The 14984-nt window shown below is 37.9% G+C and overlaps 2 protein-coding genes across 3 annotated transcripts; both read left to right on the top strand.

Moving 5' to 3' along the window:
* Positions 1-3190: 3190 nt before the first annotated feature.
* Positions 3191-7231, top strand: LOC137731339 (probable protein phosphatase 2C 42). 2 transcript variants are annotated; one of them, XM_068470442.1, is made up of 4 exons: positions 3191-4085; positions 4520-4890; positions 5724-5960; positions 6538-6666. In XM_068470442.1, the coding sequence occupies exons 1-4, from the start codon at positions 3749-3751 to the stop codon at positions 6538-6540; spliced, it is 948 nt and encodes a 315-aa protein (XP_068326543.1). In that variant the 5' UTR covers positions 3191-3748; the 3' UTR covers positions 6541-6666. The 2 variants fall into 2 exon arrangements, with proteins under 2 accessions (XP_068326543.1, XP_068326544.1); XM_068470443.1 differs by having other exon boundaries at positions 3707-4085; positions 6586-7231.
* A 1637-nt stretch (positions 7232-8868) lies between these two features.
* LOC137730924 (uncharacterized) lies at positions 8869-14812 on the top strand. The gene is made up of 16 exons (XM_068469932.1): positions 8869-9227; positions 9427-9621; positions 9803-9877; positions 9974-10141; positions 10333-10496; positions 11141-11359; positions 11568-11694; positions 11901-12089; positions 12280-12366; positions 12509-12663; positions 13060-13179; positions 13304-13529; positions 13695-13754; positions 13829-14002; positions 14086-14195; positions 14319-14812. Exons 1-16 carry the CDS (start codon positions 9030-9032, stop codon positions 14482-14484), a joined length of 2433 nt encoding a protein of 810 aa, XP_068326033.1. The 5' UTR covers positions 8869-9029; the 3' UTR covers positions 14485-14812.
* Positions 14813-14984: the final 172 nt, after the last annotated feature.

Below are 14984 nucleotides of genomic sequence, written 5' to 3'. Positions count from 1 at the left end.
TTGTTTTAGATCATATGATTTCTTTATCAACATTCTTGCCTTGTACGATTTTTCATTGTAGGATCATAGATCAACGAAGCTTCGGCCTAGATGCTTGATGTGCAATAACATGTTAATGTTACTAAAATATGTGACAAATAACTGGGTCAATTTGTTTGGGTCTAAAATAAAGGTTGGGGCTGAGGATGAGTAACCCAAGTTGGAAAGCCGTAATTCGCAGGCCAGTGGGCTTTTTTCATCCTCCTAAAAAGCACTAATCCGATCAAGTCCCTGTAGCGGTAGGATTGTGAAAGGATCAAGCTCGAGCGTGGCTCAGTCGAGTCTTAAGTGAGTTAGAATTGTCAATGATCATGATGAGTTTTGATAAGATGCGAATTATTCTAAGAATCAGAATTCATGCTTGATCAAATGAGGACGAATCAAGTGCATAAAGAGATTGGGTTGTGGCTAAAGAATGGATAATGAGGAAATATTCAGGTAAATGTCGAATATGCAAAGTTATATCAGGACTCTATCTTGGCAAATCTGTTTATCATGAGTCCCACCCCTATAAATAGAAGAGGTTTTTCAACACGAAAAGCCTGTTCAACTTAGCAAACAACTCAAAATGCTCTATGCGAAAATTTTCGTTCTACGGAAAAACCTTCTCACGCTTATGAGAAAATCAAGTAAACAACATCGTTTTTGGTCAATTGCTTATCTATTCAAGTCTCAACCATCCAAGAGTTCTTAATTCTTTCACCTAAAGAGGTCACTTCATTAAGTTTTCTATGATTGGTTACTCTAATCTGCACTTCATAGTTCAGTATTCAGACGATCGAACCACATTCATCATAAAGACACTCATCTCCTTTGAATACCTTTGCCACTACAGCCTGAAACCAATTAGACGCACCTATATTCTCATGAATACAGTCGATGCAACCAAATCAGGTGCACAAGATCCTAAACTTCACAATGAATTAAGCAACCTTTTCTTCAGGTTCTAAAACCCAAGGCCGAGACGTGTTCTTTCCTCAATCGCAGTCGCTCAAGTGTAGAAGTGAACAGCGTATTCGACACCCTCACCATATCTATTCTACTCATCCAAACGAACCCAGTCGCGAGTTGGCACACCCACATTTACAAAAATGATGCAGTTAGCTCAATAGTTGATCGGCCTGCGTGCCACATAAGTTCTATACTTTTTTAGGTGGACACAAGTACATTAATTACAGGTACACAATCTTCTGCAAGTGTTGAAAGCGGGGCTAGCTAATGTCTCATTATTTGGTAATATCTTAACATGCATGCTTGAAGGTAGGGGCTCCCATGGTTACCACTGACCAGACCAGCAACAAACATACCGAGCCACTCGAAAGACATATGTCCGGCCACAACGGATTCCGTATGAAACCTCGAACCATATCAGCCATGTAGATTTTGCCTCTGATTGACACTTTGCTACCCTAACCGTCATCGAATCGGACCCAGTTTTCGCATCGCTATGCAGTGTTTTGTTGCAACTTGCAATGTTGAGAAATTTGGACATAGCACGGTGGTTTTGGAGCATTATGCATGGTGGAGCTTACAATTGGTTATCATGTCTCCTCCTATTCAGCCACAGTTAGACAGAAAGCGAAAGAAATTGATGAACATTCCTATAGGAAACACTCTTCCACTTGCAAAATGTGTAAGACAAGCCCCCGAGTTATTAGTGTAGTATTTCTTCGTTTTTTTACACAGGACTAGCCTGATTACATAACAAATGTTCGGTCGTAATATGTTATTGGTATTGTGTGGAATATCATTATGGTTGGGCGTAACATTGTAGGAAAAGACAAATTGAACTTAAGTTGTACATAAATCGCATAGGTACATACTCTTCCAAAGAAAAATACACACACTTTTGCCTCTTAGGAATAATCCACATTCTCAAAAGTTTAGAGGAGAGGACAAAAAATAAGTGTAAAGGAACAAATACTTTTGTTAAAAAAGAAAGCAACAAATATAAAGAAGTTGCCCAATATGTGAAAATTAAACCAAACGTAAATGACTAGAGTGCATTTTGTACGAGCTTGTAACTCAAATAGTAGAATTACTCAATTTATGATTTTTAGGCAAAAATAATGTCACTATGCAAGCATGACACCATTTCAGCGATATTTAGAACCGTTTGAATTAGAACTCTATGAAATTTTGTGCTTCTAATAGTTTGAGTAGTATCACATGCGTAATTGTACTTTATCTTTGTATAACATGTCTCAAATGAATGAATGACTTTTTTTTAGCTCAAGCCTTAAAACACCTTAACCAAAATTGAGGCAAAAAAAAAAAAAAAAAAAAAAGTTCAATTCATTTTTTTTTTTTTTTTTTGATCAATATAGTGGCAAAATCAGAATTTTGTAATAATGGGTCATAATATAAGCTCCTAAAAATTGATTATACTTTCATTTGTATTGTTACTGATGTGTTCTTATATTTTAGAAACGTCATATTACATCAAAAGACAAATTAAGAGAAACTAAGAGTTAAGACAACAAAGAAGAACACAGGAAATCATTTATCAAAGATGGAGAGTTATTTTAACATACCCCTTAAATAAAAGTGTAGCATATTGTACGTTCTTTCTTAGTTCTTACAAGGTTCAAAAGGAGACTAAGTTCACGCTAAGATAAATCATAAAATTTAGCTCAAGTATTGTGTTTAATTGAGATTTAATTCAAGTTCGAGAAGAAGAGGTATAGAGGAGAGAAAGAAGAAGATATAAGAGTAACGAGTTGTTGTGCTAAGTACTATGGAGATAAAATAAGCTTGGAGTGGCATAGGGTGACCAAACAATGCTAAGAATATCTTCAAATGAGATGTCAAATTTTAAACATAAAATTTAAATTTGAAGGCTTATGTGTGATATTGATCTTTTATTAAATTTTATTCTCCAACCGAGATGTCAAATTTAAATTATTATCTATTACATGATTTACTTTTTATAGTTGTAATTAGTATTTTTAAAACAAAAGATAAGAATAGAATTATGAAAAACATTTATTAATTACTAAAATTAGATTTGAAACTGCTATCAAATTTGACAATAATTTCATCTGCTGCCATTCCATGTCATGCCACATAAGAATTGTCATTTCGGTTGGAAAACACTAATGATATCTTTTTTTTTTTATTAACTATAATTACTAATATGGACTTTTTGACATCTTATTTAAAGACGCTCTAAAGGCCACTTACAAAATATTACTTGGCCTTTACAAAATATTACTTGTTATAATGGGCACTCAATGCCACCTCTGTAGCTCCGTCACTGACTTATGACGTTTTCTTCTCAGACTTGGCAGAAACATTTACCTAATTTCTCTAATAAAGAAACATTTACAAACAATTACCTAATTTCTCAGTGGAAAAACCAATATAACATTAATTTAAAAAATAGTGAAAGAAAAGAATGACAAAGACATTGAAGGGTGACACCCAACAAAATGCTTCCCCACACCATCTTCTGCCCACAAGACAGCCGAGGACGAGTCCTTCCGTGTTCCTCTACCACCGAACACAAGCCCCTCCCATTACTTTTCTCCATCCTACGCCTCCCCTCTTAACCTACGCCCCACCCCTTATCCTGCACATCTTCTTCCCCCTATACCTTCCCCTCCCAATTTCCATTAAAGCCTAGGCTTCTTCTCCCGACTTCTTCCCCCAAATTCGGAGTCCTTAAGGGTCTTTGGGTTTTGGGGTTAGGGTTTTTGAGAGATGTGGGATGCTTCAGGCATTGATGAATCTGCTCTCTCTTTGCTGGAGGCCATTTGGGCGCGGCGACGGTGAGGGACTCAGCTCTGTTGGAATCGTCGGCGCTGCGAATAACGGAGGCGGCGGAGGAGGACGGGATGGCAAAGATAACTTGCTTTGGTTCCGAGATTTTGGAAAGTACGCGTGGGGCGATTTCTCTATGGCGGTGGTCCAGGCCAATCAGGTGCTCGAGGATCAGAGCCAGATCGAGTCTGGACCCTTTGGGACCTTCGTCGGCGTATACGACGGACACGGCGGCCCGGAGACCGCTCGATACGTTTGCGACAATTTATTCAGACATTTCCAAGGTTCGTGATCGCCAACCCTCTTAATATATATGCTTTTTGGATTTGGATGGCGTGGTTTCGAATTCACCACGTTTCGGTGTAGAATGTGTGATTGTTAATATGTGGATTGGAATTGTTAATCGTGATGTTTGTTAAAGCTGTGAGCTTTTTGTTAAAGTTCTGATTTTGATTGGTCTTTGAGTTTGGATCACGGATTATCTCTGCATACGATACCTCGGAAAATTGAATACATCTCTGTGCATATAATTTGCTAATCGTGCTTCGAGTTAAAAATAGTGGGACACTGGCCGGGTTCTTCGTTGTAATGCACGGTTTTCGTTTCCTATCGTTTTTATTTTACTATAGTTGGGTGGTTTTGGGGTTGGTTTTCCTGTTTAACTATTGAAGAATGAGCAGCTCTTATGTTGGCTATCTTAGGCATTGTGTTTATGCAGCAATATCAGCGGAGTCTGAAGGTGTTGTGACAGCGGAGACCATTCAAAATGCTTTTCTCCGAACAGAGGAAGGGTTTACCGCCCTTGTTTCGGAGCTGTGGGGTAATAAACCCCAAGTAGCAACTGTTGGGTCATGCTGTCTGGTTGGAGTTATATGTCAGGGGACCCTATTTGTGGCAAACCTGGGAGATTCCCGTTGTGTGTTGGGAAAGAAAGTGGGCAACACCGGAGAAGTTGCTGCGATCCAGTTATCCACTGAACACAATGCAAATCTCGAGGAGGTTAGGCATGAGCTGAAAGATTTGCACCCACATGATCCTCAAATTGTCGTTTTAAAGCATGGAGTTTGGAGAGTAAAAGGCATTATCCAGGTATCATCTAAAAGCCCATTAATTAAGGTGTGCATTAATCTGTAACTACCTACAGTTATGTCATTGGTGTTTCTGTTCTCCTACCTGTTGCTTCTGAAGCCAATATTTGTCGAAAGGGTGCTAGAACCCTAGTCCTAGCCTATCGGTATTCTGCATGTAGTGTAAAGTCTGAGCATCTCTATCCTATGTATGTCATGTATATGCAGTGCTGTATTGCATCTTATGCTCGTACCGTTTAGGATCCAGCTATAAGAATTACTGAAATCTTATAATTGTGAAGGTGTAGAAGGCCCTTTGATAAGTATTTTGAACTAAGATAGAAGTCTAATATATCCACTAGCTTCTAGCTCTGTTTACAAGGGTTAACTTGAGATAATACCCTCGCTGATTCGGAATAGCTTCAATAGTTTGATTTTATGGTTTTACCTGATTAAACCAAGTTGCGAGGAAAATGGACTGTTTTGCAAGGTCTAAATGAAATCATGGTTGCTGTGGTTATTTTTGAAGTGTGAACTTTTTCCCTGACTTGCATGTATTCTTTGGTTGTTTGTTTGATATAGATGATGAACTCAAACGCTGTTAATTTGTTTAAAGAAGACCCAAGTTAAAATTTGTCATGGTACCAAGTTTTTTTTAGATGCTCATAAAGAAAGTTAAATGTATAAATACTTCACATTTTCGTAGGTCTGCATAAACCTTTTATCTTTGCTAGAAATTTTCTTAAATGAGATTTTTGGGATGTAATATGAAATGCTTCCCTATAAATTTTCATACTTTTTTCATTCTTAAATAGTTGATGTCTTGCGATAACACCTTGAATATATTTGATGTAGGTATCTAAATCTATAGGTGACGTATATATGAAACATGCAAGGTTTAACAGGGAGCCGATTAGTGCAAAGTTCAGACTTCCCGAACCAATGACCATGCCTATCTTGTCTGCCGAACCAACCATTCTTTCTCATCCTCTCCATCCAAACGATTCTTTTCTTATATTTGCTTCTGATGGTCTATGGGAACACTTGAGTAATGAACAAGCTGTTGAAATTGTCCACAATCATCCACATGCGGTAAGATTCTGACCTTTTCAGTTTTTATTCATGTTTAGCAACTCTTATTTGCATTCACATTGGTGTCATAATTACTTACCTGCCTTGGTGTAGATCAAATGACCCTAAAGAACAATCGCAATTGAAGAAGTATATTTGACTGGATATCCGGACGAAACATTTAGGTTTCAGTATTCTTGATAATGTTTATGTTTATTCATCACTGCCACATTTTTATCTGATAACAAGAGATTGTGGGTGATTGTGCTGACTTGAGTTTTGAATACCTATCGAGGGAATAGTAATGCTAGGTAAGCCAACATTTTAGACCGAATTTACAAACCATGTGATGCCAATCGGATAAAAGCACATTAATCAACACTTAAGTAATAATCTAATCATCAACAACCACGTCATATGGTGTACAAAATTTGCTCTAAGTTGGTCTCCCTAGCATTGCCCATCAAGGGAAATATAGATCTAAGGATAAATACTCTGCCTTTTAATTTGCAACTTAGGGAAGAAAAATGAAGCATTGACTTTGACCCAATGGTTTAAACATGTTCTGGTATCTGATGCTTATTTTCTCTCTTTTTAGTGAGATTCTATTCTTGATCTCTGGTGCTGACTAGTACCCGTGTTGCAGGGGAGTGCCAAGCGGCTTGTTAAGACGGCTCTCCAAGAAGCTGCAAGAAAAAGAGAGATGCGATATTCAGATCTTCGGAAAATTGACAAGAAGGTCCGACGCCATTTTCACGATGATATTACTGTCATTGTTTTATTCTTAAACCATGACCTAATATCCAGAGGGAGAGTGGAAGAGCCCCCAGTCTCAATAAAAAGTGCCCGTGACCAAGGATAAGTTTACGACATCAAACATGTCTCGGTTGCCTGCCGCTGATTTTGATACATGCGTGAACGATCATACTGCGCGATAACAAACCACCCGGATCCGGAGATAATGCTTGATTTTGAAGAGGCTTTGAGAGTTATAATGTTAGATGAGATTACTGTATTCATAGAGTCGTATAATTCTCCGTTATGTCATATATAAAAGCATGTTGTAATTTGTTGCCTCCCAGTCCCAGATACAGAATGCAAGAGCCGCCATGTTTATTTATATATATATTTTTTCTTCAAAACTCCCAACTGCAGCTACACCCCCCTTCGGTTTATTTATCGAATTAGCTTCCCAGGGAATTCTGGTGACAGCATGACTGCTTGTAAACAAAACCAGTTTCATAAACTACGATTTCGTATACTCCACAAATTTCACTAGAGAGAAGAATTGTGTGGGGGATCAGTTGGTAAACTGGAGTTTTAATATGGATATCGGCGTTCATGTGTTTGATAAGCCTCTTGTTTGGATTGGATCCTCGCTCGTTGATGATACTGCTGGAGTCTTTTGAACTCGCTTTGTTTCCTCTTATGTTACGAGTTAGTTTTTGGTTCTGTTTCTTTATCAAATTTCACCAGCTTCTTCGTTCCCTGGTTTAGGGCAAAATCTGGGTGTATACGATGGTGTATTCTTCTTTTTCTATCTAATGACCTAGTTACCTATGAAAGAGAGGGAAATATACAACGTGTTGCACTAGAATCATTCATATTTACAGGTCAGGATGAATGACTCGTTATAAAAAGAGCAGCATATTTAATATCGTATCTATTCAAAAAATAGAAGGCCAAATCGGATAAATGATCCATGTGGTCATAAGGTATTCGGAAGATAGCTCATGTGCTAAAAAAACTCGGATTTAAACCCCTGTGGTGTACTCCATTAGCAAATTTAGTTCAAAAGTGATTTTTCCGATAACTATCTGTTAATACATGGGTAAAATTGTACTTTGACATTTTTACTGGGATTTTGGTTTAACTGCTATCTGAGTTTTGAATTTCTGATCGGTTAGAATTCTATTAAGAGTTGGCAGGCAACAGGAATGGATTCTTGCTGTGTGGCTTTGAAAAACACCCATTTGAGAAGACCAAGTGGTTTCTGTAATGGTGGTTCTGGGTTTTTGGGGGACAGGGTTAGAGGGAGTTTCAATAACAGGCTTTGGGCTAATCAGTTGAGAACTGACAAGAGGAAGGTGATACCTGGAGCTGTTCTTGCTGTTCTTACCTCAAAAGATGCTGAGGTTGTCGTAAGTTAATCCTTTCTTACGTTCGATGGCCCATTTGATAATTTTTGAGATGAATAAGTAAGTTGTATGATTACTGCCATTTGTGTATCTTAATATTTGTTATTTCGTTAACTTTGTATGTACGATGAATTATGAAAAATGTTTTCTTAATCATGGGTTCGGTCTCAGACTCTGCAAAAGCCATCGTTACCTAGGCGGAGAGTAGACCCGTAAAATGTAGCTTCGATTATATTAAGACGAGGAAGAAGAAAGTGTACATGTCAAAATACAATTTTATTCATGTATTAATAGATAGTTAATAGAAAAATCACTTTTAGACTAAATTTGTTAATGGAATACATCACATGGGTTTAAATCCGAGTTTTTTTAGCACATGAGCTATCTTTCAAAAACCTTATAACCACATGGATCATTTATTTGATTCGGCCAAAATAGAAAGGATGGATGAACAAATCAGCACTCTATAAGAAAAGAGATAATAGTGCTTTTGCTAACGAGAACAATTTACATAATACGTATATACCATCACCACGGCGTATCTTGCAAAAAATACAATGCTAGGTGAGAAAAGAACTTACATATATAATATATCGTTGTATTATTAGAACGAAAAATCATCAATGGGCTTGGAAGAATTGGAATAAGTTATAATTTGGTGGGCTTGACATGTGTCGCAGGATCGGCAGTAGCATGGACTGAACTTGTATTAGCTCCTCCGACCCAAGTCGCTACAGCAATTACGCTCAAATACAGGGACAATATTGAAAAATTAACATAATTCAGCATTTTCTTCTCTTTGCTTCTCTTAGTGTGAGAGTCTCGCTCCGAGTCTCACCGAGCTGACCCGGCCATGCCCAAGTCCAAGTTCAACAAGTAGTAATTCTCACACTCTTCGCCCCCAATTCCCATTTCTTTCTTGTTTACCTGATTCTCCCAACGAGCTGCAGCCATGGCTGCCAAATCAAATCGAACACCAATATTACATGCCTTTGTTTTTGCACTGAGCCTGCTAGTATTTCAATCCGAGTCCGCGCCTCAGGCTTTCCGGCGAGATCCCGGTCACCCTCAGTGGCACCACGGCGCCTTCCACGACGTTCGAGATAGCGTCCGATCCGATGTCCGCCGCATGCTCCACTCTCGCGCCGAGGTAATTTCACTTTCCTCCTTGTCCATTTCTTCGTTAAAAGTAATTGAAATTCCGTTTGGTTGCCGAGAAACCTGAGCCAGAAACGAAAAAAAATCACAAAATTCCGAAATTAGGTTTTAATTTTTGAGAAATTGTTCTTTTACATGTGGTTTAAACTTAGTGTGATCGTGACTGGGAGTGATTGTGTGTGCGCGTGTAGGTGCCGTTTCAGGTTCCTCTCGAAGTGAATGTGGTTCTTATTGGCTTCAATGGCGATGGAGGCTATAGGTACTCCATCGATTCGCACAAATTGGAAGATTTTCTGAAAATCAGCTTCCCATCGCATAGGCCTTCCTGCCTTGAGACAGGAGAACCTCTCGATATCGAGCATCAAATTGTTTATAATGCCTTTCCGGTAAGCTTCATATCCAACCGTAGCATTATCTTTTTGATATTCTTACTTGTTTGAATTGTGTGCATTCAATATACATAATATGTGCATGTGTGTATGTGAATGGTGTCGATGATGTTTGAGTTGATTATGTATGGCTACATTTTTGTCCGGTGATTGGATTTTGTATTTGTTCTAATTACAGGCTGGGCAGCCAGAACTAATAGCTCTTGAGAAGGCACTGAAAGAAGCTATGGTTGCTGCAGGAAACACAAGAGAGGTGACTTCCATTGTCTGCTGTACATTGTCTTTTGAGAAAGTTGCAAGTATCATTTTGTCATTGAATTAAGGTTTAAATCGTTCTTCAATATTTTAGACTGATTTTGGAAGGCAAGTACCTCTGTATGAAGTGGATGCAACTGTAGTGGAGCCAATGTTTCAGAAGTTATATTCCTACATATTTGACATAGAGAATGCTGCTAATTCTGCTGCGAATATGGATCGGCAAATTCCGAGTGCAATATTTATTGTCAATTTTGATAAGGTATGGTCTGAAATCAGCACAGTTCTTAGTCTCTGTTTGTATTCGACATTAGTCATTTAATAAGCATGTTACTTCACCATATGATTTTGCATACATGAAGGGAATGTGCTTGTCACTATTTCTTGAACCAGTCGTTAATAGTCTCTCTCAACTGTACTTGTTATATTTGGGTGTTTATATTTGTTTTACAGGTAAGGATGGATCCTAGGAATAAGGACATTGATCTTGACAGCTTAATGTATGGAAAACTTAGCCAGCTAACTGAGGAAGATATGAAAAACCAAGAGGGAGACTACATTTATCGCTATCGATACAATGGAGGAGGTGCCTCTCAAGTTTGGCTTGGCTCTGGCAGGTACAGTTAACAAAGTATTATTTGTAGATTAAACCTCCTCTTGGTTTTCCAAGAGCAAATGCTAGAATAAGTTACACACTAATTTAGGGGTGTAAGTTATCCATGTAGTTATTACGAACATATACAGTGTGCTCTGTGTTAGACCACAAGGAGGGGGAAGCCTACCCTGAAAGTACATGGAGTAACGTGGATTAGTGAACATGTGAACATATAGCAAGTATACTTCAAATACATGGACTGGTGTACTTGAACGTGTGAGGTTATGGGTAGTATGTTACAAAGGTTAACTTGAAGTCTTTAGACTTGTTTTGAGTTATGGTTAGTGTGTTACTTCGTCGTTTGTTATCTGTTTGGGTTGCGGAGTTATTTGAAGGAGGTAGTAGTTTATATGTAGGAGAGTTGTTATTTGGTGTTATGGAATATGAATAAAAATGGCATTATGCTTTGCAGTTTAATGGTGGTTAGAAACATTCCTTTAATCCATGTTTTTGCTAGGTACTCTAGCTTTTGACAGTATCAAATTGAATGATCAATTTTGTGCTTTTTTTGGGACTATGTATTGTTACCAATTTATGCTCTTTATATCTGACTCTGGTATTTTTTTCTATTGAAAAAAAAGACTAATTTCCTGCATATGCTGTCAGATTTGTTGTGATCGATCTCTCAGCAGGCCCATGCACATATGGAAAGATTGAAACTGAAGAGGGAACCGTCAGTTCTAGGTCACTGCCACGACTTCGCAATGTGATGGTTCCAAGAGGTTTGGGTGCAGCTAGTGATCATCCTACACATGATGTATTTGTTGGACAACTTGCGTCTTTAGTGTCCACCACAGTTGAGCATGTTATAGCTCCAGATGTTAGGTACTAAGTGTATCTTTTGACATGTTGATTTGAACTGGGATTATTTTACTCTTTCCTTTATTTTTTTGACCTTTTTGTACATCACAATGTAGAACGTACTAAATCAGGACTATGGTTTTTCTTTGACAACAAGCTTGCTATTTTTTTTATAATACTTCATACATTTTTTATTAGTGGTCATTAACTATTATTTATGCTCTTAACTCAGATTTGAAACTGTTGACTTGACAACAAGGCTGCTATTACCAATAATTGTCCTGCAAAATCACAATCGGTACAATATAATAGACAAAGGCCACAACTACAGCATAAATATTGAAGCAATTGAGGCAGAGGTGAGTTATTTTTTTCTGGAATAACTCAAACATCTTTAGATTGCCTATGATGACTATGTGAAGAAAGAATGAGGCACTTTTAGGATTGTTCCGTTACAGCAACCCTCTCCTTCTCCTCCTATCATAATTGCATTGTTGTGCTTTGAGATACATAAACCCAAAATCACTTCCATTTTTGTTTGATCGTTTAATTTGCCCCTCTTCAGGTGAAGAAAATGGTTCATGTTGGCCAAGAAGTTGTGATCGTTGGGGGTTCACATTCATTGCATCGCCATGAGAAGTTGTCTATTGCTGTTTCAAAAGCTATGCGAAGCCATTCGCTGCAAGAAACTAGGAACGATGGACGCTTCCATGTTCATACCAAGACTTATCTGGATGGTGCTATTCTTAAAGAAGTGGGTACTTCTTCATTTATCTACTGTTCTTCATTTCTTTTTCTTTAGGGCCGTATATAATAGATGTCATCATTTTTAGTCTAAAAGTTAAAAAGTCATGCTTCTTTCCTCGTCTTAACATCAGATGGAACTTAAGTGAAGTTATGTCTACATTCTAATTTTTTTTTCCACTTGGAAATACCCATTCCAGGAGATGGAACGTTCTGCTGATGTGCTTGCTGCTGGTTTGCTTGAAGTGGCTGACCCATCTCTTTCAAGTAAATTTTTCCTCCGCCAGGTTTGTCTAAATCTACTACAGTTGTACATGTTTAGTGTCTCTTTTTTGTTTCTGAGACATTTTTCTTTTGTTATGGAAGCTCTAAAGTATATTTGAGTTCTTTCCTTCTTCAATGTCCTAATCTGTACTTTTTGTCCGCCAGCATTGGGCAGATCAAACTGAAAATTCAAGTGACTCTATACTAAAGCATAAACCTCTTTGGACTACTTATGACTCAAAACGTGGCAAGAAAAAGAAGAAAGTAGTAAGGAAACAAGGAGATATCTACCGGACTTATGGAACAAGAGTGATTCCTGTGTGAGCATGCCATCTTGAGTTGCCTGCAGTATTTAATTTTAGTATTATTCTCATAATAGTGCATCTTCATTCTTATTTCATACATTTATATCGAAGTTACTTTTCTTGAGTTCGTCTTGCTTAACTACACCCGCATTCTTATGCATATCGCCTGCCACCCAGAATTTTAGCATAAAAATACGATCATTGAAACTTGTAGTTAAGAATATTTACATCAGATAGCTGTTGCATATAACTTCTAGGGCTTGCTTTTGACATATATGGTCACCTAGCTGCAGTAGCTAGAAGTTTGTTAGTAATGCTTTGTGTCATGACCTCTTTTTTTTTTACTGCATCAGTCATAAAATCATTGAGTATTGATTACTGTAAATTTTTGTTTTATATCTTTTTCCACAGCTTTGTGCTATCATTGGCTGATGTGGATTCACAACTTATGATGGAAGACGAAAGTCTTGTATGGACAAGCAAAGATGTCGTGATTGTACTTGAGCACCAAAATGAGAAGATACCTCTTAGGTAAGGAAACAATATATTATTCCCGGGCTTCCAGCATTGATTTTGATGGCATTCTCCTTTCACCTCCCTATGTTCCATAAGAAGTCACATTTTTACTGTGTTGCTGAAATGTCTTGGCGGGCAGTTATGTTTCAGAAACACAGAGAAGACACAACTTTCCTTCTCAGGCACAACGCCATATATTGGCAGGGCTTGCCTCCGCTGTTGGTGGGTTGAGTGCACCATATGAGAAGGCTTCTCATATACATGAAAGGCCAGTTGTAAATTGGCTTTGGGCAGCTGGTTGTCATCCGTTTGGACCATTCTCTAATACTTCTCAAGTCAGTCAAATTCTTCAGGATGTTGCGTTGGTAAGGCTAGTTTACGATGCCAAATTGTGCACTATCATATATAATACTTCAGATATAAATATACGCACATATTCTTCACTAGGTGGCACACGCGAACAGATATAAATGTACGCGCATATTCTTTAGCATTGCGATATCTAAAGTATTTGTTTATCTTTTTGGCAGAGGAACACAATATATGCACGTGTAGATTCTGCACTCCGTAAAATTCGCGAAACATCAGAGGTAATTTTGGTCTTTTATAGCCGTTTATTTGTTGCATGATGTTGTGCTTATATGGTTTCGATCATCCTCTGCAGACTGTACAAACTTTTGCCGCAGAGTATCTGAAAACTCCCCTTGGTGAACCAGTGAAGGGCAAGAAGAACAAATCAACCACTGAACTGTGGGTGGAGAAGTTTTACAAAAAAACAACTAACTTGCCCGAACCCTTCCCGCATGAATTAGTTGAGAGATTGGAGAACTTCTTGGATGTAAGTCATTCCTACGTGTAGAATTCATGTGTTTCGCAAACATCTTGAAGATAATTAACACATCTAAGACATCTAAACAACAGAACCTCGAGGAACAGCTTGTAGACTTGTCTTCGTCACTATATGGTCATCGCTTACAAGAAGCACATCTAAACAGTTCAGAGATTCTCCAGAGTTCCATATTTACTCAGCAGTAAGTTTCCATGTTCGGTATTTTACTATAAGTTTACCACGCAGGAAAAGATCATCAGCTGGTTGTTGAACTGTATATCTGTGGAGCAGGTTTCTCAAAATTTTAATCATTTGCGCGGTGCAGGTATGTAGACCATGTTCTGGCGACTGAGAGGGAAAAGATGAAGTGCTGCGACATTGAGTACAAGTATCCTGTGCAGTCATCTCAAACCTATATCTACGGGGGGATTCTCATTGCCGGATTCATTGTATATTTTGTGGTCATTTTCTTTTCAAATCCTGTGCGCTGAGTTTAGTTCAAATCTTTATGCTAAAGTGGTCACAAATCAAATCCTGAGGCACAGATGTCTCTGACACACGGGAACAGGAAAATGGAGAAGGAACACAAGGCGGAGAATGATACCTTGAAAATTTTGCACCACTTCATCTGGACTGAGTTAGGGCAAGTTTGGTATTTTCTAATGCTTTTAAAAAAAATTGTTTATGCTGTGTTATGAGAGGAATCAACTTTTTAATGAAACAATTAGGTGTTCTGTAAAATGTATTCGTAAAAGCGCTTTCAGCATAAAAAATAGTTTCAAAAGTATTTGGTAAGTTTTCACAATCTCTCTCTCAATGTCCGATTCGACGCCAGATACCCATATCCACACTTAAAAGTGAAAAATATACTATCAAATTTCTTTGTTTATAAATATTTAAATCTTTAAACGAGCCCACTTAGTGAAAAATTTCTAACTAGCTCCGCCATTGCCCAAATGGGGTCTTTAACTACAATAGATTACGGCATGAA

This window comes from Pyrus communis, chromosome 4 (genome assembly GCF_963583255.1).
Source record: "Pyrus communis chromosome 4, drPyrComm1.1, whole genome shotgun sequence".
NCBI lineage: Eukaryota > Viridiplantae > Streptophyta > Magnoliopsida > Rosales > Rosaceae > Pyrus > Pyrus communis.
Note: the sequence above shows the minus strand (reverse complement) of the source record. Positions and strands in the feature narration are given on the sequence as shown.